The sequence below is a fragment of the Rhinoderma darwinii genome, chromosome 6, assembly GCF_050947455.1.
Source record: "Rhinoderma darwinii isolate aRhiDar2 chromosome 6, aRhiDar2.hap1, whole genome shotgun sequence".
NCBI lineage: Eukaryota > Metazoa > Chordata > Amphibia > Anura > Rhinodermatidae > Rhinoderma > Rhinoderma darwinii.
The window spans coordinates 31,275,131-31,298,406 of record NC_134692.1 but is presented as its reverse complement, the minus strand read 5'-3'; the positions used below and the strand labels follow the sequence as shown (position 1 = coordinate 31,298,406).

Sequence of the window (23,276 nt, the reverse complement as noted above, 5' to 3'; positions counted from 1 at the left end):
TTTTTTCTGCGGATAGAATACTGAACCATTCATTTCTATAGGGCCACACACACATCCATTTTGAGGATATCCCATAAAACATAACACTCAGTATTGTACAGATGATTATTAAGGAAATCCTGAAGACATGACCTTTTGTGGGTAACTGGAGAATAGACGGGGTGAATAGATCAACTTTTCTACACCAGTTTTCTGGTGTACAAAAGTAGATAAACAAGTCGCAATTTAAAATTAAAAATTTGACTTTTGTAGCATTGATGCCCCTCACGCCACTTAAAATAGTGAGCGGATTTTAGAAAACCGATATTAATTTTTAGAGGAAATCTACGCAAGCCCGTAGCAGTCTTCGATTTCCCTTCTTGGCGCATGGATAGCTAGAGATTCGCCTACTTTATTATGAGGTGTGCGCCTCTGCAGAAAATCAGGAGCGTTTTACTCCAGCGCTCTTTATATCAAGACTGGCATATATAACGCCAGTCTTAATAAATTCCTTCCACGGTCTTAGAACAGTCATTATACACACTAATAGAAGTGAATAGTGGTCAAATCAGGCACACACAGGTTTCTTGACTTCTCCCATTCACTTCCACTGAAGAGCTGCAATAGAAGGAGAAATAAATCTCTGCTGTACATACCAGGCTCGCTGTACCCATCCCTCAAGTATTGAATAAGGTAGAAGATGAAGCGAGGGATAACCAGCTCTGACATCACCAGCAAATCATGGGGGGCAGTGGGAACACATGAGCTAGACTTCACTCTGTGTCTTTTGCAAAATCTGTAAGAGATAAGAAATTGTAATTATGGAGACATCAGCACCCCGTAAACAATATACTGTAGGTAAAGACCAAACACCTGTTTGGTGGTGAGGACCTTCTGCCTCACGAAGCAGGATCTCCACTAAGTAACAACCCCTGTCCTGTGGACAATACACTTTAATTTCTGGTCCTGCACTCTGGGGGAACTTCAAAGTTATATTTATAGGAGTCATTTTGGGAGATGTTTTTTTGACGCGACAAAATTTTTTGTGAAACCTGCCACATTTTTGCAGCAAAAACGGTCTTAAAAAAACAACAAAAGAAAAACAAATTCATAGAAACAAAACATAACCTTATAAGCACGATGTGCACCTACTGTTAAATCTTTACATGGTGCGGCACAGAGCCCTGTGATTTCTAGGGTGCCATGTCCCCCCCACCCTCCTCCAAATTGCAGCATGCCCTATTATCCCTTACATCTTTGTGCCATTATTTTCCCACTGATTTAGTGGTGAGAAAATGCAGCAGTGAAATACCACCTAAAAGATGAATAGCACTGTATTACGGCATTTTTTAGGGATTTTTTTTCCATTACAGACCTGCAATACAATAGCATGCATGAGGTTTACAGGGGATGTCCATGACTAGAAAAAGATGGTTGTTTTTTTTTTCAAAAACAGCACCACACCTGTCCACAGGTTGTGTGTGATATTGCAGCTCAAACCCATTCAATTCAATGGAGCGGAGCTGGAATACCAGACCCAACCAATGGACAGGTGTGGCAGTTTTTTTTTTGTGTGTTTTTTTTGGGGAAGACGATTTTTCTAGCGCTGGATAACCCTTTTAAACCACAGAAGTATTCCAAAGGTTATTATTCTTTAAACCTGTCAGCAGAGACTAGTTGTTTCACGACAGCCTGGAGGGTTGTGAACAGTCTGCCGTAAACAGCAGACTGACGCTACAGTAGGATATTAGATGATGTGCACGATCCTTGTGCTCTAGTCTTTTATTCCTCTAACCGCTAATTTGTTTACGGCATGTGAATCATTAAAAAAAAATGCTATACAATGCAATTAAAATCCTGGTGGTAATCTGGTGGCAGAGGAGATCTGTAGATAGATCACATCTATTGAGGAGCTGGCGGCAGGTGAAATGTAATGACGGCGTTACTGCTATTCATACGGCCACGTTCCTGATAACTCAATGGTTACTGCGGCTTTGTGCCGGCGTTGCAAACCTGCTATTAAGGGAAGATTGAAAGGTAATGTATTACATCGCTTTTTCTCCACCATCACTATGACAACACAAGGTCTTTTTCTGAAGTGGAATATGTTGTAGACAAACGGCCGAATGCGTGCGCCCCGGCATCTTCCAGGCTGTCAGCGCGAGTCGGATTGACTGTTTAAGTTCTGGACTCTAAGCAACTTACATTATTATTACATGCCGCCTGCACCATGATATAGGGGAAAAGTTGTTTTTTTTTGTTTGTTTGTTTTTTTTTAAAAAACTTTATACGGGCTCTTCAGCTTTGTTCATTTTTGCTCATACAGCCTAAACTAAACTACCTGGCTGCCCAAGTATAAAGCACATACAGGTAAGTCTATACCTTCACATGGTGTACAGTTATACAGAAATAATATACTTCTACATCCCTACATTCACCTGTGCAGGTACGGACGCACCTTTATAGGACGTATATTAGGATGAGCGGGAAGCAGTCAAAGGTATCGATCCCCTTATAGATCTGTTCACATCATATTTGACTTCTACGTTGGAGGTTTGGTAGGATTTACTAACATATACCTCAAACAAAAAGCTGGGATGTATGCCACTGTATGGGCAAACGTCGCCCATAGGACCCTGTAGTAGAAAAACCATATACCTTTTTTTACTGTAGGTCTCTGCGAGTAAGGCCCCATGCACATGACAGCAAAAAACCTCCGTTTTTGCGGACCGCAATTGCGGTCCGCAAAAACGGAGCCATTCACTTTCGTTGAACACTGACACCTTTCCGTAGCACTACGGAAGGGTGTCAGTGCCGTGGAAATGTTCCGGGAATTATGGAACATGTCCGTTCTTTCGCATTTTGCGGGCCGTGCTCCCATACTTTGTATGGGAGCACGGCCCGAAAATGCGGCTGTCAGTCAGCGGCCGGCTGTGCCCGCAATCGCGGGCCGTGATTGCGGGCACGGTCGTGTGCATGGGGCCTAATAGTGTAGTCGCCTAGCAAAAAATACAGTAAGAAAGCCGGTACATGCCACAAAAGGACACACTTTGGGGACCTAGGGATATGTTCGGAATATATACGCCAGGAGGATTCCTGTCGCATACGGCAAACAGAGGGCTCTATCGTGATGTGAACAAAGCCTAAATGACGCTGCAAGGCTTGACCCAAGATTTATAAATAAATATAAACCACGCAGATGAATAGAGTGTGTTCACATTCTGCCTCCTCCGAGGGGCATAGACGTATTAGTTTTCTGCAGATGCTTTCATTTTAAAACCCCCTTAAGAGAAACAGTTTAGGGCTCATTCAGAAGAGCGTGTAACTCGTCCGTGTGACGGCCATCACGCGGACAAATGTATTTCAACAGTGCCGTTCACACAGCCGTTGTTTCAACGGAACGTGTGAAGGGTCCATGGAAAAATAGGACATGTCCTATTTTCTTGTGATAACGCGTCCCGCTCGGGTGCACCTCGGATATGGTTGTACACGCTCGTCTAAATGTAGCCCAAGAAGTTCTTCAAGCTCCCTAATAATTTTGCAGTCTTTGTAAGGCAGAGCCTAAATATGTCCGGGCTGTTGCCTAGGAAGAGGCGCTGCAATAAGCAGGTGACTACGCTGGTTCTCTAGAGTTACGTAAAAAGTGTAACTCGCTGTGCAATGCGCTTTGCATAAACTTACATTTGCTTCCATGGGAGTTCCAGAAACAGCGTAGCAAAACGTGCTTGTCTGTTTCTGGAAAACTCTGGAGCTACGGAAACAGCATGGCTCGCTATGTTACACCGGTTTTGGAACTCCCTTTCACTTCTATCGGAGTTCTGGAAACCAAGTAGCAAAACGTACTAGGCTTTTTCCAGAAAACCCGACCACCTCCCCAGACTGTGGCCAGAGCTCAGCGGCAGAAGGTAGGACGGGGGTCAAGGGCCCATTCTAGAGATGGGTGCAAGCCCCAGAGATGGGACCCGCATCTATCGGACATTTATGGCATATCCTGTGCATATGCCGTAAGTGTCTGAGATGAATATACCCCTTTAATGAAAGCTGCCCTCTCGGTTGGATTGAATCAAAGCCACATCATAGTCACCTTTAGAAGAAAGGTTGTGGATGCAGCACCTACAAGATGCCCTGATTTTAATGTAACGGCACATTCATTTTCATAATGTATAGAGGGCATTACAATAAGCAGATCTATCATGCATCACGTCACACCGAGGAGTCAGCATAAAGCAATGCTGACAGCTCGGAGGATTCAACAAGTGGTGGATCACCATACTTATCCATGTAGACTATTTGTAGGTCTGCGATATTAATAGCCTCGTATCCTCCTACGGACGCCGTAAAGGAGGGGAGGTTGGGCAATAACACAGACTTCTGTTTTATGTACTAGACAGAAAGGTCTGACTCACTTGTTACTTGGCCGTGACTTCTAGGCGTCTCCCATTATGGGAGCAGGTGACCTATGTGTTACAGGAGGATATTCACAATATAGATATATATTAATCTGGCCGCGTGTATGGTGTTCAGTATATAATACATTATGCATGGAGTCCGGTCAATAGTTCAGATCTCTAATTTAAAACGTATAACACAGTCATATACCCACAGGCAGAGCCGAAATACAATGTGGATTTATCTTATATGGCCATATGGACGGACACTTGTACACATCCCACATAACTGCACTTGTGTCTATCTCACACCTTCTACAATGTAGTAAATGAGCGGTTACAGCGAGGAAAGCTGGCCAGACTTAAAGGGGTTTCCGAAATCTAAAAAATGTTTTGTTAATAGCCTGCACGCTTTAACCATAAAAAAAACAAAACAAAGAAAAAAAAACACACCTTTGAACATTTTTCTCTTTTTTTGTGGTGCAGTTTTCCGCCCGGAATGTCCGCTGCGATAAACTGTAGCGCTTAGCCGGTATGCTAGCATGCCGCCCTCCTGGGATGACGTCTCACATGGGATGAAGAGTCATTCCAGGGAGGATGAAACACAGACGCCTAGGTAAGTTTAATTTTTATTTTTATTTTTCAATTGAATTGATGCGTAAATCATGTGCAGCACACAGATGCCCATCCGCGTGCTGTGCGTGATTTTCAAACACCCATTTAGTTCAATGGGCAATAGGGGCGTGAAAAACGCACCAATATAGGACATGCAGTGAGTTTTACGCAACGGACACACGCTGCGTGAAAACTCCTGCATGTGTGAATGGCCCCAGTGAAATCAATGGGTCAGTGTGCGGTGCATGATTTTCACGCACAGCACACGGACTAGTTTTACGCTCATCTGAATGAGCCCTTAGTATACGGTCTGCTCCAGCTCCCAGCTGTTTTTGCCAGGAGAATCCACGATCAGCCATATGGTATATTCAGATGTTGTGGTTGAAACCGCATTAAAAAATGTTATTATATATATATATATATATATATATACACACACATACACATACACACACATTTTGTCACGATTGGACTCAAGATCTAAATATACTCCTATACTTTCGCATGGACTGCCTCGGTCTGCCAGTGTCAGAGTTGCCGCTTATTAGCGGCTATCCAATCTGACTCATAGATGCCCTATTTCAATGCATCTACATATGTGCATCAGACTCGTAAATGGATCTTTTTGTTCCATTTTAAAATATTTTATATATTGGCAAACAGTCTTTGGCTGCATCTTAGATTAAAACGTAGGCACATGCAAGACTAACAAGTACCAGAGTTAAAGGAGTTCCTCATATATATATATATATATATATATATATATATATATATATATATAAAAAGAGTTAATTTTAGTAGCCAAAACAAGAGTAATGCAGTCAACCATCAGCGAGTGGGAACTTCCACGGTGAATTACAGGTTCTTAAATTACATTAGAGATCTTAAAGACAAGACACAAGATCTTATGTACACACCAGGTATAGGAACGCTGCAGAACTCGCCTATGCCGGGTGTGAGGGAATAAAGACGCTCAATGAGGTCTCTTCGGCCTTATTCACATGAACGTGTATTACGTCTGTGATACGTGCGTGAAAATCACGCGCATCGCACGGACCTATGTTAGTGAATGGGGCCGTTCAGACAGTCTGATTTTCACGCAGCGTATGTGCGCTGCGTAAAACTCACGAAATGTCCTATTCTTCCCATTTTTCGCGCATCACGCTCCCATTGAAGTCAATGTGTGCGTGAAAATCGTGCACGGCACACGGAAGCACTTCCGTGTGTCGCGCGTTATTCGTGCAACAGTAGATAAAGAAATTAAGGAAAAACTAAAAGCACTTCATTCATCTCTTTTTCTAAACACCAAAACCGCGTGTCATAAGGATGGCATAGGCGTGAAAATCACGCAGCCACGCACCATTCGCTGATGACACACGGAACTGCAACGCATGCAAAACGCCGCGTTTTTTTGCGCACGTAAAACGCACACGTTCGTGTGAATAAGGCCTTATTGTGGGGATACGAAAAAAACTCTAAGTGGTTGTTCATACACACAACACTAAGGCCTTATTCACATGAACGTGTGCGTTTTACGCACGCAAAAAACAGCGTTTTCCACGAGTTGCATTTCCGCGTGTCATCAGTAAATGGCGCGTGGCTGCGTGACGCATATGCCATCCTTATGACACGCAGTTTTGGTGTTTAGAAAAAGAAATGAAGGTGGTTTTAGTTGGAAAAAGGAATAATCACAGCACCGGAGATTCAAAAATACAATATGGTATAACGGGTGCAAGCCATGCTTGAGAAAGGTCCTGTTGGACGTCGCATTTGTGGGTGAATAGATTCCTTGTCTTTTGAATTTTGTGGTCTCCATATAAGGATAGTGACACCACAGGCTTCTCCAGTAGCAGAATCCACGGAGAGAGCGTCGGCCGGGGAATCCGCTCTTAGAGTGAGCCACTAACGTCACTGTCCAAATGGCCAGTGCGATCTGACACCGGGGAATCCGCTACGAGTTAATTCAAGTGGCGCTATCTACAGTGGGGCGTGCGATGCTATCTGCAGGGGAGGTGGCACCACCTACAGCGGGGATGAAGAGACGGCGGAGTTTCTCTCTAGGAGGGGAATCCTCGGCCAGACTGCTGGCCGGGGATTCCGATGCTGGAGGGAGCTTAGGTGGCACTATCTACAGGAGGGTTTTGCGCTGACTACAGGGGGTCGTGGGTGGCACTATCTACAGTGGGGTGGGGTGTATTCGGAGGCTCTCAAAGCCCCGGCCGACATGAGAGTGCAGTGCTGCTCACACTGAAGCAGCACTGCACTCATTAAACCCCTTCAAGGCTGTCAACGTCTACACACGTGCTAACTCCACAGGGCATCAGCAGTTAAAATGTATATAGCAGTCGTGAAGGGGTTAAAATTTATTGATGTTTGTGTGTGGTGCAAGTGCTGGTATATTCCTGATTGATAAGGGTTCACGTTACCCCTCTTCCTGGGGTAATCTGAAGTCTAAGGCCCCATAATCAAGGTCCGTGACTACAGGCACGGCCAGTTGCGGACAGCCATCCGCATTTGCAGGCCGTGCTCCCATATAAAGTATGGGAGCACGGTCCATAAAAGTAAAAAAATAGGACATCTATCTTCTGCGGAGCCTTTCTACGGCATGGACACCTTCCCGTAAATATACGGGAAGGTGTCCGTCGGCCATAGAAATTAATGGGTCTGTAATTACGGACAAAAACTACTGTCGTGTGCATGGGGCCTTATAGGGACAGGAGTAAGATCACAGATTCTCCTTCTCTCCCTGCACGCCTCCTAGCCCCCCCCCCCCCCACTCCTCCACACAGCTGGAACGAGAGCTGCAGGTTTATGCAGCTCCCACTTCAGTCTGCTATATTTCAGGGCTAGATACCAGCTAGAGCCATGTTCTTATGTTAAGATTCCTGAGCCTTTAATAGCAAGGACGTATCAGATACATCCTTGTCTGCTGAAGTGTTTCTGTGACAGGATGTATAAGATACATCCTTAGAAATTAAAGTGTTAAAAAAACCGCATATCGACTTTTTCAGCCCCATCTTGGCTGCAGTTTGTGGCCCTACCCAAAACATTCCAGTGCAGCGGAGTCAGATACGGTAGGTGAAACTGCGATCAAATATCGTCTATCGTGATAAAAAATATATATATATATAAAATTGCAGTGTCTAAATACAATCGCTCGAATGTCTTGCAAAGGTTTTTGTTGTTTAGCAAACCCGTTCATCACAGAATTGCGACTGTCCCATTTACCTGAATAAAATTTGCAGAAATCCATGGATTTTCAGTCAAATAAATTTCTCTCAAACCTGCTGCAAGTGAATATACCCTAAGGCTGAGATCACACAGGGAGAATACGCTGCGTAAAAGCACGCAGCGTATCCGCCCTGTGTGTCACATGGAATTCCGGGAGATAAACTGCGGTGAAGTTTTTCATCCGGAATGTCCGCTGTGGAAAACTGCAGCACTGACGTCTCATCCCAGGAGACCGCAGGTCAATTTCTGAGCATATTTTTCCGCTCAGTATTTACGCAGCGTGTGAACCGACCCCAAACGCTGCAGCCTGAAGTGCCATGAATGAAAATAGGGCTGACCTGCAATGCTGTCAGATGTCAATGTGTCACTACCCAGGATAAAGCTGCTGTAGTATGTAAGGAAATGCTAACAGCAACTCCCTTATAGAAGTACAAGAAGTAATGAGAACAACGGCAATAACAGAGGTGTATTAGGGAATTGTGTTTTAAGCAATTCCCAATATGTAAGAGTAGATTCATCAAAGACTGACCTATTCTTAAAGGGAATGTATCAAACAAAATATAAATGATTTAGGGTAAAAATATAATTTTTATTACGCTAAATTAATTAGATTATTTTTTGTTAGTTAGTTAGAGGTCACATGTCACATCACAACCACTGCACTTCTCCATGACATCGAAGGTTGACAATTAGAATATATTCTGACAGATTTGTTACCGAAATTTCTGTGACTATTGCATTCCTCTGCATGGGGCTCGCAGAAATCCATACACGCTGCAGAAACCACCCCAATAAGCCTATGTTCGCTCCTGCATCGGTGTGTTCTGTTGTTCTCCTCATTCAGAAAATCGGCGGTGACGGCTGACGGCAACCATTTACTTTAATGGGTTCCATCGGCGTGTCTGTGATTTTACCGGAAACAATAGCGCAGCATGCTGTGCTATTGTCTCCATTAATCTCAGTCAGATCTGCGACGGAGGCCAGTCCCAGAGTACGCAGATGTGAACGAGGCCATAGATGTATGGAATGAATTTTAAGTCACAGATATTTCTGCTGCAAAATCTGCCTCGTGTGAACATTCCTATATTCAGTTTAAGGGTGAGGACACAGGTAGCGGCGACAGAATTCATCTGTACCCGTCACCAGACAGAGCATGTCAGGACATCTATTAAATGTCCCAACACAAGTCCTGGGGTGCACCTGCAGTGACCAAACCGCCCCGAAAATGGTGTAGAATATCATGTGCCATATGGAAATCACCCGTCTCTGCCAATCAGGTGCCCCGTCAGGGTCCATGCAGTGGTAACTTCCTCCTGCATTTACTTATTCAGAGTCTGCGCAGGTGGAGACTGAGATTCTGGCACTACCAACATAGTGGATTGTGAGGGCACATGTGCAGAAGAAAGCAGCCACGGGAATTTGATTTGCCAGCGCCTGATCGACCTATAACCGATTGTAAACATATGTAGCTAAAATGACAATGACCTAATTTCTCTGCTATGTCACATCATTCAGCCTCCATGTAAAACACGATCACTGCAAACAAAGAGTATACAAATATACCGCGGCACCCGTCACACATCGGTCTGTTCTAAGAACAGTCACATATATACCAGACGCTGGCACGTATAGCTGCAAAACAACCACCTGTGGCATTCCAGCAAGATCAGTTAAAACATTAAAAGCGGTTGTCCCAAGAAAAACATTTATCACCGATCCACAAGATGTGATCGTTGCGGGTCCGATCGCTGGCACGATCAGCGATCACTAGAGAGGGTCCCGTGTCTCCTGTTTGAATGGAGCGGCAGTCACACTAACGCATTACTGCTCCATCCATTCTCTATGGGACTGACAGAGATAATCGTGCGCTGAACTTCGCTATTTCCTTCATTCCCATTAACCCTTTTTACGATGAAGCTCCGCTTCTGAACAACGCTCACAGAACATAAGATTAAAAAAAACAACATGTCAGATTATTTTTCCAAACCCTTTTAGGGCTTGTCCACACGTAACGGAATTGCTGCACAAAATTTCTGAAGTATTTCCGCTAAAACTAGCAGACATTCCGCTGTGGAAAAAAACAAACCATTTCCATTGTGCTTTTTACTATAGAAAATGGTGCAAATTTTGCTGCATTTTTTTCAATGCAGCAATTCAGTCCACTTTCCGCAGCAGGAATTGACATGTTGCGGTACGCAAAAAAAAAAAAAAAAAAGATACGAACACCTGTTGTAACGTTCCCTTAGTCTAGTATTCTGACTGCTCCACACAATAAGGATCCCATAGAAAGTAATAGGATCGGTCATGATCAGTTTTGATTGCCATTAACTTTGATTTCTATGGGATTCTGCAGCGGTTTGCCTCAGTTCCGTCAGGGAGAATTGCGTAGAAAGCTATACCATGTAAAAAATAAAATAAAATAATAAATAGGGATAAATCCCTTTAGGATCCGTTAGGGCCTCGTTCACACCTCTATCAGAGGAGCAGAACAACGAAAACGACAGAAGTGCGGGTTGCATTGCATGACAGACGCCCTCAGCGCCCAATGGAACCCACTGAATTTATTGGATTCCGTCGGGTTGTCGTCATGGTGTCTATGATTTTACCGCAAACTATAGCCAGATCTGAGACCGAGGCCCCTAATAGAATATCCAACTAGATGTGAACAGGCCCTCAGGATCCATACACAGTTCTGTCAGGAGCCTCCATCCCAGATTACAAAACGACGGACACCACGATAGACCCCATTATAAGTCAATGGGGACCGTCAGGCGCCATCGGTGTCCGTTGTATTACAGACCCGTCACAGCTTAAAATCAGTTTTCTGCTTCTAGGACGGGCAAAAAAAAACAACTTAATATACAACGCAGGGGCGCAGCATTATTTTTCCATTTCAATCCGGCAGCAATGACAGATGTGAACGGCGCCTGACCGCGATCTAGAGCACTATCCGTGGCGGTTAGGAAGTCTACATTGGCGGTTCTTGTAAGTCATAGTCTCCGGATCATCACCGGTATAGAGAAATAGAGGTAATGCAAGGGTTAATCAAACCCAGCACCAAACCCTATAATACTGGGGTGAAGTCCAACATTTCGGGGTCATCATCATGGGGATACATACCTTATGTAGGGGTCTGATACACCGTCACAGTGACTGGTGTGTACTATGGAATACTATACTTTACCAGTGTGTGGTCAGTGGGTTATGCTGGGACTTTTAGTTCCCCTCAGGTGACACGTGTCTATGTAGTGACAGGGAGCACTCACCCGCTCTCCCGCATGACATTGCTGTCTCCGCAGTCACACGCCCCCCCGGCCTGGCTGCGGAACATGTTGAAGTCATGGCCGGCATGTTCCCCCTGGTTGAAGCACTCCGCACACAGGGACATGCAGGGGGAAATGCCGCACGTCCGGCAACGGTACGCTACGAAGTTGGCCGTCCACACCAGGCCGCACAGAGTGGCGTTGTCATATGAGCGCACCGCCTGACAGAAGTCCTCGAACTTGTCCCCTCCGGCCAGCAGCGACCTGCACCAGTCCAGCGCCTCCCCCGCCGGCCGCTCCGCACACAACACCCAGTCCAGCAGCTCATTTAGCTGCTCCCGGCTCCGGTCTGTCCGACGGCTCAGATCACTCTTCAGTTGGGCCGCTGTCGCCTCCTTATCCCGGCTGAGAGGTGACGGCGGCGGCTCTGCCGCCATGATGACTGCTCGGGAGGGTTACTGGGATTTACTTTTGTTGTGTCTCCCATAAACGGAGTACGTCTTTTCTCGCGAGATCCCCGGCGCCACCCGCTGTCACTTTTTCGGTACTGCATCTGACAGGCAAATCTGTTGTTTACCGAACATCATTTGTGGTATACAACCTACAGCAGACAAAAAGTGGACCGGTTGCCCATAGCAGCCAATCAGATCACTGCTTTCATTCTCTATACTTGCTTAAAAAAATGAGAGCTAGAATCTCATTGGTTGTTGGGCTATGGATCACAATTTTTTGTTTGCTCCAGTTTCTATACATCAGACCCGCTGTTGGGTTGTAAACAGGGTTGCCAACCTCCTCTTCAGAAATTATAGGAAAACTGAGCTAAAAATCACGGACAGACCTAATTTTTTACGAACACATTACAAAATCATTACCTGTGCACTGTGCAGTGTTCTAGGAGTAACTCACCAATCACAGCCCCGCTTGTAGCTTTCCCACGCTAACTTAGGTGATGTTTTCTCTGATTAGAGTCGTTCACTTTCCCATTTTTCTCCATCCAGCCCAGACCACTGTGACGACATATTCCAGCCACGACTCGTCTCTGCAGAATTTGACACACAGACATGTTGGTTTGTCGCTTTTCCAGCACCATCCCCACCTACACCCCATCCTCTAAACAAACACGTAATACACAGTGCCCCAGATGCTAATAATGATCCCTCAGTGCTCGACACAATAAAAGTGTCCCCGCAGTAACCGTGCCCCCTTTGTGCCCCCTGTAGATAGCACCACACAGCTCCCCCTTGTAAATAGCGCCACACAGCCCCCCTTGTAGATAGCGCCACACAGCCCCCCTTGTAGATAGCGCTGCACAGCCCCCCTTGTAAATAGCGCTACACAGCCCCCTTGTAGATAGCGCCACACAGCCCCCCTTGTAGATAGCGCTGCACAGCCCCCCTTGTAAATAGCGCTACACAGCCCCCTTGTAGATAGCGCCACACAGCTCCCCCTTGTAAATAGCGCCGCACAGCCCCCTTGTAAATAGCGCCACAAAGCCCCCCATTATAGATAGCATCACACAGCCCCCCCTTGTATATAGTGCCACACAGCCCCCCGTGCCACACAGCCCCCCTTGTAAATAGCGCCGCACAGCCCCTCTTGTAAATAGCGCAGCACAGCTCCCCCTTGTAGCTAACGCTACACAGCCTCCTTTGTATACAATGCCACGCAGCCCCCTTGTAAATAGCGCCACAGAGCCCCCTTTGTTAATAGCGCCGCACAGCCCCCCTTGTAGATAACGCCACACAGCCCCCCTTGTAAATAGCACCACAAAGCTCCCCCTTGTAAATAGCGCCGCACAGCCCCCTTGTAAATATCGCCATACAGCCCCTTGTAGATAGCGCCACACAGCCCCCCATTATAGATAGCGTCACACAGCCCCCCCTTGTATATAGTGCCACACAGCCCCCCGTGCCACATAGTGCCACATAGCCCCCCTTGTAAATAGTGCCGCACATCCTCTTTTGTAAATAGCACCACACAGCCCCCTTGTAGATAGCGCCGCACAGCCCCCTTGTAGATAACGCCACACAGCCCCCCTTGTATATAGTGCCACACAGCCCCCCATAACACATAGTGCCACATAGCCCCCCTTGTAAATAGTGCCGCACATCCTCTCTTGTAAATAGCACCACACAGCCCCCCTTGTAGATAGCGCCGCACAGCCCCCTTGTAGATAACGCCACACAGCCCCCCTTGTATATAGTGCCACACAGCCCCCCATGCCACATAGTGCCACACAGTCCCCCTTGTAAATAGCGCTGCACAGCCCCTCTTGTAACTCGCGCCGCACAGATCCCCCTTGTAGATAGCGTCACACAGTCCCTCTTGTAAATAGCGCTGCTGCACAGCCCCCCTCCTGTACTTAGTGCAAACAGGGTGGAAACCGGTAGTGGTAGCGGTAGCCTACCACTACCGTTCTCCGCTCTGCCTGACGTGACTCACCGTTAGGAGGAAGTGGTCATGCGGCAAAGCGGCGAAGGTTCACTTCTGACTGGGGTCGGTGACGGCCCAGGAGTGGACCACTCCAGTCACCTGATCTGAGTCACCTGACCTCATGTCAGGTGATAGGTCAGATGACTGGATTGGTCCACTCCCGGCACCGACCTCACCGCGGCCTACTATTCCTTTGCACTGCGCATGTACATTTTGCGCAGTGAAAATTTCCGGGACAATGCGGTAAAATCCCGGACTGAGCTTTTTTCTGCCAAACAATACGGACAGCAGAAAAAAACACAAATTTTTGCAGACTGTCCGTAAATTTTATGGACGGTTGGCAACCCTGGTTGTGAATAAGCGCTATACATATAAAAAGTGCTGCTGTGCAGTAATACATAGCAACCAATCATAGAAGATCAAAGCATAGCCATGTTCTAACCATTAAAACTGCATTCCTACAGGTCCACACTATTAGGCTGAATTCATACACAGTGTTTTGCTGCGTTTTTTTTTGTGGCTTTTTAACTGTGTTTTAAATAGCATTCTTTAGTGTGGCCAGATGCTACATTAAAGTCTATAGGAAAATATATAAAGCACTACATACAACTGCATTTTGGTTTGTGGCGTTTTTAAGACAATTTTGTGGTCTGTGGCGCTTTTTTTCCAAACACAGCATGCTCTGGATATAGCGTTTTTCAGGTGTTTTTCCTGTAGGCTTTTTTATATTCTTTACTTAAAAACGCCAGAAAAAAAGGCTGTACAAAATGACACCTAATGGAAAACGTCACAAAAACCACTAGAAACGCCATGAAAAATACATGTTACATTTTAAATTGCCATAATTGTCTGTGAAGAAGGCCTTAAAGGGAAGGTGTCATGAAAAAATTTTTTTATATATAACATTGCTTTTAGTATGATATTAAAATATATTTTATGTATTTGTGTTCTTGTGTTGTACTTTTAACTTTTTTCTAACTTTTGCTTCTCTATGGGGGCTGCCATTTTTTTTTCCATCTCTGTATGTGTCGATTAACGACACATACAGAGATGGAATACGACACATACATCCCCATAGAGAATGCGAACGGGAGCCGTTCCATTCACTATAGCGTACGCCGTCTGTGTGGGAACGGCGGGGCACTATCTACAAGGGGGGCTGTGTGTGCCATCCAGAGGAGGGGGGACATTATACTGTGGGGGGGCACTAAAGGGGCATTATACTATGTGGGGGCCATGAAGGGGACATTATACTGTATAGGGGCACTACATGGGGCAATATACTGCGTGTGGCACTTAGGGGACATTATACTGTGTGGGGGCCACAAAGGGGACATTATACTGTATAGGGGCACTACATGGGGCAATATACTGCGTGTGGCACTTAGGGGACATTATACTGTGTGGGGGCACTATAAAGGGCATTATACTTTTTTATAGGGCGTTTTTTTATGATGGGGTGGGGCACCAAAAGAAAATTTTGCACGGGGCGCCATCTATCCTAAGGCCGGCCCTGCAGGTATGTTCCCCATTATTATATATTACTCTCTATTATCTATAAACATTTTTGGTTTATCTACATCATAGTGAACAGCAGGGGGCAGCAGAGTACAGTTCTATTGTGCAGTTTTTTTCTTCGGAACTATTTGTTAGGTTACAGGCACCCGGGGACGCTGCAGAGTGACGCACCGGTCCTGTACGTGTGTCGCAGCAGCGCTGATTTGCGACCTTCTGTGTATATAGACTGTATTAGACGCGTTATTTGGGGGTATGCGCAGGTTTTAATATAAGACACGTCATTTAAATGCAGGTGGTCTTTTTCTTGGTTTATGTTTTTAATCCTTTAAGAAATGAAGCTGAAGGAGCTGGAGAGCCGCCTGCAACAAGTAGATGTCTTTGAAAGTCCCAAGCTGCTGCTGGAGCAGTATCCGACTAGACCACATATTGCAGGTGAGCGGATCGTTCCTGTGCATGATCATATCAGATATCCCTACCTGAGCACAACCAGAGGTGAGCGCGTATCATCTGAGCCTTGTCTTCCTTCTAAATACATGTCGTACTATGAGGGTTCCACATCTACCAGTCATTTACATACATTTGAGAACAGGGAAAGGTGTTTTGGTGGTAAACCGCAGACGCGCGTACGTTTTCCCTTTAAACATGTTTGCAGATTTAACTTTTTGGTTTTTGGAAATGTTTTGGTTAAAATTATTATTTTTCAAACAAAAATCAAGGGCATATCGCTAGGATATTCCGTCACTTTGCGATCAGTGGGAGCCGACTGCCGAAATCCTCAACGATCCTGCGATTGATGGGTTGTCGCTGCGACCACTTTGTTGTTTTTCCCTGCACAGCGGCACCCTGGCCACCCAATGTGTAAGGAATTGCAGCCGACTCCATTGAAGTGAATTTTACCAGCTGCAGTGTCGGGAATGTTAAGGCCAGTTCACACAGAGTTTTGTTGACGCGGAAGCCGTGTCGGAAAACGCGCCAAAAAAACGGCTGAAAATGCCTCCCATTGATTTCAATGGGAGGCAGAGGTGTTTTTTTTCCCCGCGAGCGGAAAAACCGTCTCGCGGGTAAAATAAGCAACATGCCCTATCTTCGGGCGTTTACGTCTCTGACCTCCCATTGACATCAATGGGAGGCAGAGAAAGCGTATTTCGTGGCGTTTTTTGCCCAGAATTTTGAGGCAGAGTTTTCTGCCTGCAATAAACTCAGTGTGAACATTACTGTGCAGGGAAAACTTAGAACTGTACGCATCTCCAAATCAGAACTGTGGCCCCTTCATTCTCAGAGTCAGGACTGCCAGGACCCCCACCAATGGCAAAGTGATGGAATATCCTCGCTATATGCTACTACTTTGTGTGATGTGAATGACCCTTTAAGTGTGGCTGAAGAGGATCCAAATGACGCAGCTTATAATGTCTTCCCCTGACCTCCTTCATCTACCTTTACATTTGTTTCATCGTTTATATCACGTTTTTCAGTTTACTACTAGTTTAGGGACTTTTGAGCTGATACCGTATGTTTGTATTTTGTCGTTTTAGCATGTATGCTGTATACTATCCACAACACATTTGGTGATATTGAAGATAAAGTAATTGCAGATCTTGGCTGTGGGTGCGGAGTGCTTAGTATTGGGGCAGCTATGTTGGGCGCTGGGTAAGTACTAGGTTATAACCCTGAATACAAGTCTTTAAAGAGGCTCTGTCACCAGATTTTGCACCCCCTATCTGCTATTTCAGCAGATCGGCGCTGCAATGTAGATTACAGTAATGTTTTTATTTTTAAAAAACGAGCATTTTTGGCCAAGTTATGACCATTTTTGTATTTATGCAAATGAGGCTTGCAAAAGTCCAACTGGGCGTGTTGAAAAGTAAAAGTACAACTGGGCGTGTATTATGTGCGTACATCGGGGCGTGTTTACTACTTTTACTAGCTGGGCGTTCTGATGAGAAGTATCATCCACTTCTCTTCACAACGCCCAGCTTCTGACAGTGCAGATCTGTGACGTCACTCACAGGTCCTGCATCGTGTCGGCACCAGAGGCTACAGTTGATTCTGCAGCAGCATCAGCATTTGCAGGTAAGTAGCCACATCGACTTACCTGCAAACGTCGATGCTGCTGCAGAATCATCTGTAGCCTCTGGTGCCGATGTGTCCTCGCTCGTCTGACACGATGCAGGACCTGTGAGTGACGACACAGCGTGATCTCTGGAGAACACGGCTGTGTCTGCACTGCCAGAAGCTGGGCGTTGTGAAGAGAAGTGGATGACACTTCTATACACAACGCCCAGCTAGTAAAAGTAGTAAACACGCCCCGATGTACGCACATAATACACGCCCAGTTGTACTTTTACTTTTCAACACGCCCAGTTGTACTTTTGCAAGCCTCATTTGCATAAATACGAAAATGGTCATAACTTGGCCAAAAATGCTCGTTTTTTAAAAATAAAAACGTTACTGTAATCTACATTGCAGCGCCTATCTGCTGCAATAGCAGATAGGGGCTGCAAAATCTGGTGACAGAGCCTCTTTAAGATTTTAAAGTGAAGAACAGTGTGTCTGCTGATGGGAAGCCAACAAGAAATTCTCCACCTCTTCCCTGATTCAATAACCAAACAGGAGGTTTGATAAGAGAACTAATAGTTTGGGGACCCATGGTGAGGCGCTGCTGGATTTATAGTTTTTTTAATAAAGGCAAATAAAGACGGTTTAATAGGACATATGGGCTACGCGTTTCGATGTTGGACAGATGTCTTCTTCAGGCCAAGTGTACAAAGATGAACAGGCTCCTCTTAATTTGCGTAGGTAAAAAAGCGCTCAAAACTGGGGTCAAAGTTCAGTTCTGACGTCACTTGAGGTCAGAGAGATAAACAGACAGTTAATAAAAGCCGAAGCAATTGAAAACGTTGAAGATACAAAACAAACATGATTCAGACACAAATAAGCATTGCTGCATGAATACAATTGTAACTCCACTGCTTATATGTCCTATTAAAACCTATGCTGTATAATACAACTTCTTTATTTGCCTTTTATTCAAAAACTATAACTTCAGCAGCGCCGCACCGTAGGTCCCCAACCTATTCCTTCTCATCAAACCTGTATTTGCGGTAACCGCTTCGTGGTACCGGACCTGGCTGCGGCTGACTCCTTGGTGATTTTCTGCTTATACCAGAGTTGTGCCCGTGTTCTGCACAACCCCACAAGGTGAGCAATGGTCTTGCTCCTTTACGTCTGTGTATTTGTACCATCGCTTATCTGCACCATGTGGCACTGTATTTTTGCTTCTCTCCTCTCCAGTCAAACACTCCTTTTCCAGCGGTTTGGAGGGGGCCTCACACTGTAGAATTGCTTGGAAGAAAATCTTTGGTTGCCGGATGTTTTCTTTTTCTGACTAAAAATAGCAAAGCCGATCGCCAGCGTTCCCTCTGTACAGCTGTTTTAGTTTTCTCTGTGGCATAGAGGGAACGCTGGCGATCGGCTTTGCTATTTTTAGTCAGAAAAAGAAAAAATCCGGCAACCAAAGATTTTCTTCCAAGCAATTCTACAGTGTGTGGACCCCACCAAATAGTTCTTCATATTTCAGCATCCAGGACCCGTGTTTGATAAGGGAAGAACCGTGATCTAGTCACATCTGCATTTTTAGGGTTTAAGTTGGTTTTCATTTCATAACAGTGGCGCGTGCTGGAGTAACAGTGGCGCGCGCTGGAGTAACAGTGGCGCGCGCTGGAGTAACCGTGCGCCCACATGTGGCCTGTTATCTTTATCAAACACCTATTTGCATGTTTAACAATTTACTTGCCGTTCTCACTACCACTTATGTCCTGCAGATTATGCATAGGATTTGACATAGATGAAGGTGCACTGGAAATATTTAGAACAAATGCTGGAGAATTTGAGCTTTCAAATGTTGATTTGGTTCAGTGTGACGTCTGCTCGTTGCCGTGTACCTGCTTACAGAAATCTGTGGACACTGTCATAATGAATCCTCCTTTTGGCACAAAACATAATAAAGGTAACATTCCTTGTATTTTAGCCATGAAGTAACACTACTTTACTGTAAGCCACAGTAGAGCGGTATCATCATTTTAGTAACCACTTTGAGAGACAAGGCACTGGTAGGAAGCTCTAAAATTGTTACATTTGAAATCTGTTATGTAAAAAAAATGTGAATATACATGTAAAATTCAATGTGGCCTAAATTAAAGGGGCTCTCCGGGAAATAAACACAATTTTATAATTAGAAAAATACATGACTATAAGTAAATTTATAAATAACATCAATTCTTTATGAGCACTGGTCTAAAGGGTAATCATTTAGGTTAATGTAATGGCTGCCGTCACATAAGTAAACACGAAACCTGTCCTGCATTGGAGAAGCCATGCAGCAGGACGGGTTGCGTAAGGATACAGGCCTTGAGTTCTGCGTAAGCGCTCGTCTCATCCCTGTTCTGTTTCCTCCCGCTTCACAGTCCCTACCACTTCAACTGTGTCTGTGTGCGATCCGTTCTAGTAAGGGTATGTTCACACGGCCTATTTTCGGGCCTTAAACGGCCAAAAAAATCAGACTCAGAATGCCTCCAAATATCTACCCATTGATTTCAATGGGAAAAACGGTGTTCTGCTCCGACGGGCTGTTTTGAAAAACGGCCGCGAAAAAGAAGTGCAGGTCACTTCTTGGGATGATTTTGGAGCCGTTTTTCATAGACTCTATAGAAATGCATGTGTTCTCCAATGTAGGACTGGTTTCATGTTTACGGATGTGACCGCGGCCTTTTAATTAACCTAATGATTATCCTCCAGACAAATGTGCATAAATAATTGAAGGTGTTAATGAATTTACTTATAGGAATGTATTATTTCATTTTCTTTATTACCTGGAGAACCCCTTTTAATGTTTGAGTTGCACCCGCATTATGATTATGTACAAATACTATATACACTTACATTTGACATTACAGCTGCTCTGGAACCCTCCACTGCAGGGGCCTGATCACTCATCATCTGATGCTTTGAATTTTTTTTTTTTTCCTAATTTATTCCACAAACTCTTTTATATACTAAGATCTGTTTAGACTTCCCCACATTGTAAAAAACGGTTTACAGATAAATTTCCATTAAAGCAGTTGACTGTTTTGGATAATTCCTTTTTATTGGAAGGGTTTCCCAATAATAAGATGAAAGTAGGGCATCTCACACGTTCGACCTCGAGCGATCAGCAAAAATTTTTTAGAGAGAACCGGACTGTCATGAGAACAGGGGTCCCAAACCCCCAGATCATCCTCACTGCAACGAGGAAGAGCTTGAATGGAGCGGCAGTTGCGCATGTGACCGCCGCTCTATGAAAATGGTGGAAACAGCAGAACGCTGTACTCGGCTGTTTCCGTGATTCCCATAGACTTTAAATGAAGTGGCAGCGCACATGCTCGAACGCTGCTCCATTCAATGTCCTCTTCACTGTGGCCGACTAGTGAGGATCAGGGGGATTCAGAACCCTCAGCGATCAGAAAATTGGGAAAACCCCTTTAACGTAAATCTAAAATTCCTTCCATTAGGCATGGACATGACTTTTCTGAAGAATGCTCTGCAGATGGCAAGAACATCTGTATATTCACTACATAAAACATCTACAAGAAAAGTGAGAGATTTTGATATTTACTTTGTATTAACTAGCGCAATGCTCTGTGTAACATGGTGGATGGGGAGATTTTGAAGGAAAAGGAATTCTGGTTTACAAATGTTGCTATTTTCTCTTTAGCATGTTACAAAGAAGGCTGCAGAGTGGAAGGTGAAGGTGGAAATAGTAGCTGGTAAGCAGTCTCTAAATGGTGTGCGCACACATATATATCCAATTCAATATTCTAGTTCTTTTTCATAGTGCACTAGCACTTTGTCTGTGTAAGGTTCTGTTCACACTGAGTCGTTTTCTGCGGTGGAAACCACGGCAAAAGTGGCCAAAATTGCCTCCTGTTGATTTTAATGGAGGCGCTGTTTTTTTTCCGCGAGCGGAAAAACACACTTTTAGGAAGTAGTAGTGACATAGCATTTCTTTGGGCGTTTCAGTCTCTGACCTCCCATTGACACTAATGGGAGGCAGAGAAAGGGTTTTTCACCCGCAGCGCTCAATGGCAGTGGCCAAAAAACATGGCAAATGGCGTGCAGGCAGGTCAAAATCTGCCTCAAGACTCCAGATGGAATTTTGAGGCAGGTTTTTCTGCCTGCAAATAAACTTAGTGTGAACATGGCCTTAAGGTATAGTCATGTGCGGCAGTTTGGTGCAGAAATAACCACATTCCGATGAATGTAACGGATTTTTAATCACAGAAATTTCTGCAACAAAATCTGCTGCGTCTGTACCCTAGGCTTCCACCACATTAAACACAGTCTTCTATTTTACAGAGCTCCGGTATGATCTGCCAGCGTCATACAAGTTCCACAAGAAAAACTCAGTAAGTTTAGTATGCAAGTAGTAGAATAGCCATATTTTACTATATGAAGAGTATTCCAATTTTTTTTTTGGTGGCGGTGGTTGAGAATGGGAGATAATATCACAAGGGCGAATAAAAGGTTGGCTTCACATACAGCGGATTTTGTTGCAGGAATTTGTGTAACTCAGGCCGGGCTCCCACATTATGTAAAGGTTGCGGAAATTCTGCGACATTTACAGTAGCAGCAAAGTGGATGAGACTTAGTAAATATCATGTCCACGCTGGCGGGGGAAAAAACCTCAATGTAAACGTTAATTGACCTGCAGTGCAGAATTTAATTCTGCATCATGTCAATTTATGCTGCGTTTATGTTGTGGGTTTTTACCATTAACCCCTTGAGTACCCAGCTCATTTTGGCCTTGAGGACCAGACCCATTTTTTCAAATCTGACATGTGTCACTTTATGTGGTAATAACTCCGGAATGCTTTTACCTATCCAATTGATTCTGAGATTGTTTTCTCGTGACATATTGTACTTTAGGTTAGTGAAAAAATTTTGTCGATAAATTTATTGCTTATTTGTGAAAAACACCAAAATTTAGAGAAAATATGAAGAAATTATGATTTTTCACATTTTAAATCTATCTGCTTGTAAAACAGATAGTAATACCACACAAAATAGTTACTATTTCACATTTCCCATATGTCTACTTTATGTTTGCATCGTTTTTTTAACATCCTTTTATTTTTCTACGACGTTACAAGGCTTAGAACTTTAGCAGCAATTTCTCAAATTTTCAATAAAATTTCAAAAGGCTATTTTTACAGGGGCCAGTTCAGTTCTGAAGTGGTTTTGAGTGCCCTATATATTAGAAACCCCCATAAAACACCCCATTTTGAAAACTGCACCCCTCAAAGTATTCAAAACAGCATTCAGAAAGTGTTTCAACCCTTTAGGCGTCTTACAGGAATTGAAGGAAAGTAGAGCTGAAATTTGAAAATTTCATTTTTTTTTACAAAATTCATTTGTAATACATTTTTTTCTGTACCACAGAAGGTTTTACCTGAGAAACGCAACTCAATATTTATTGCCCAGATTCTGCAGTTTTTAGAAATATCCCACATGTGGCCCTAGTGTGATAATGGACTGAAACACAGGCCTCAGAAGCAAAGGAGCACCTAGTGGATTTTGGGGCCTGCTTTTTTTAGAATATATTTTAGGCACTATGTCAGGTTTGAAAAGGTCTTGTGGTGTCAAAACAGTGGAAACACCCAAAAGTGACCCTATTTTTTAAACTACACCCCTCAGGGAATTTATCTAGGGGTATAGTTAGCATTTTGACCCCACAGGTATTTTGCTATGTTTATTGGAGTTAGTCTGTGAAAATGAAAATCTACTTTTTTTCTGGAAAAACGTAGAAATTTCGAAT

The 23,276-nt window shown here is 44.4% G+C and overlaps 2 protein-coding genes across 3 annotated transcripts in view; one reads left to right on the top strand and one right to left on the bottom strand.

Annotated features, from left to right (window-relative positions):
- The window catches only part of UBR3 (ubiquitin protein ligase E3 component n-recognin 3), a 136,750-nt gene extending 124,705 nt beyond the window's left edge, over window positions 1–12,045 (bottom strand). For both annotated transcript variants that reach the window (XM_075829428.1, XM_075829429.1), the window contains exons 1-2: window positions 11,480–12,045; window positions 636–775 (exon numbers count right to left, since the gene is read on the bottom strand). In XM_075829428.1, the coding sequence (XP_075685543.1) occupies window positions 636–775; window positions 11,480–11,913 (574 nt within the window). In that variant the 5' untranslated portion in view covers window positions 11,914–12,045. The remainder of the gene's footprint in view (window positions 1–635; window positions 776–11,479) is intronic.
- Window positions 12,046–15,573: 3,528 nt separating this feature from the next.
- Window positions 15,574–23,276, top strand: part of METTL5 (methyltransferase 5, N6-adenosine) — a 17,209-nt gene continuing 9,506 nt past the window's right edge. Inside the window, exons 1-6 of the mRNA XM_075829427.1 lie at window positions 15,574–15,859; window positions 16,960–17,074; window positions 19,249–19,433; window positions 20,974–21,056; window positions 21,177–21,228; window positions 21,818–21,867. Coding sequence (XP_075685542.1) covers window positions 15,760–15,859; window positions 16,960–17,074; window positions 19,249–19,433; window positions 20,974–21,056; window positions 21,177–21,228; window positions 21,818–21,867 — 585 coding nt within the window. The 5' untranslated portion in view covers window positions 15,574–15,759. The remainder of the gene's footprint in view (window positions 15,860–16,959; window positions 17,075–19,248; window positions 19,434–20,973; window positions 21,057–21,176; window positions 21,229–21,817; window positions 21,868–23,276) is intronic.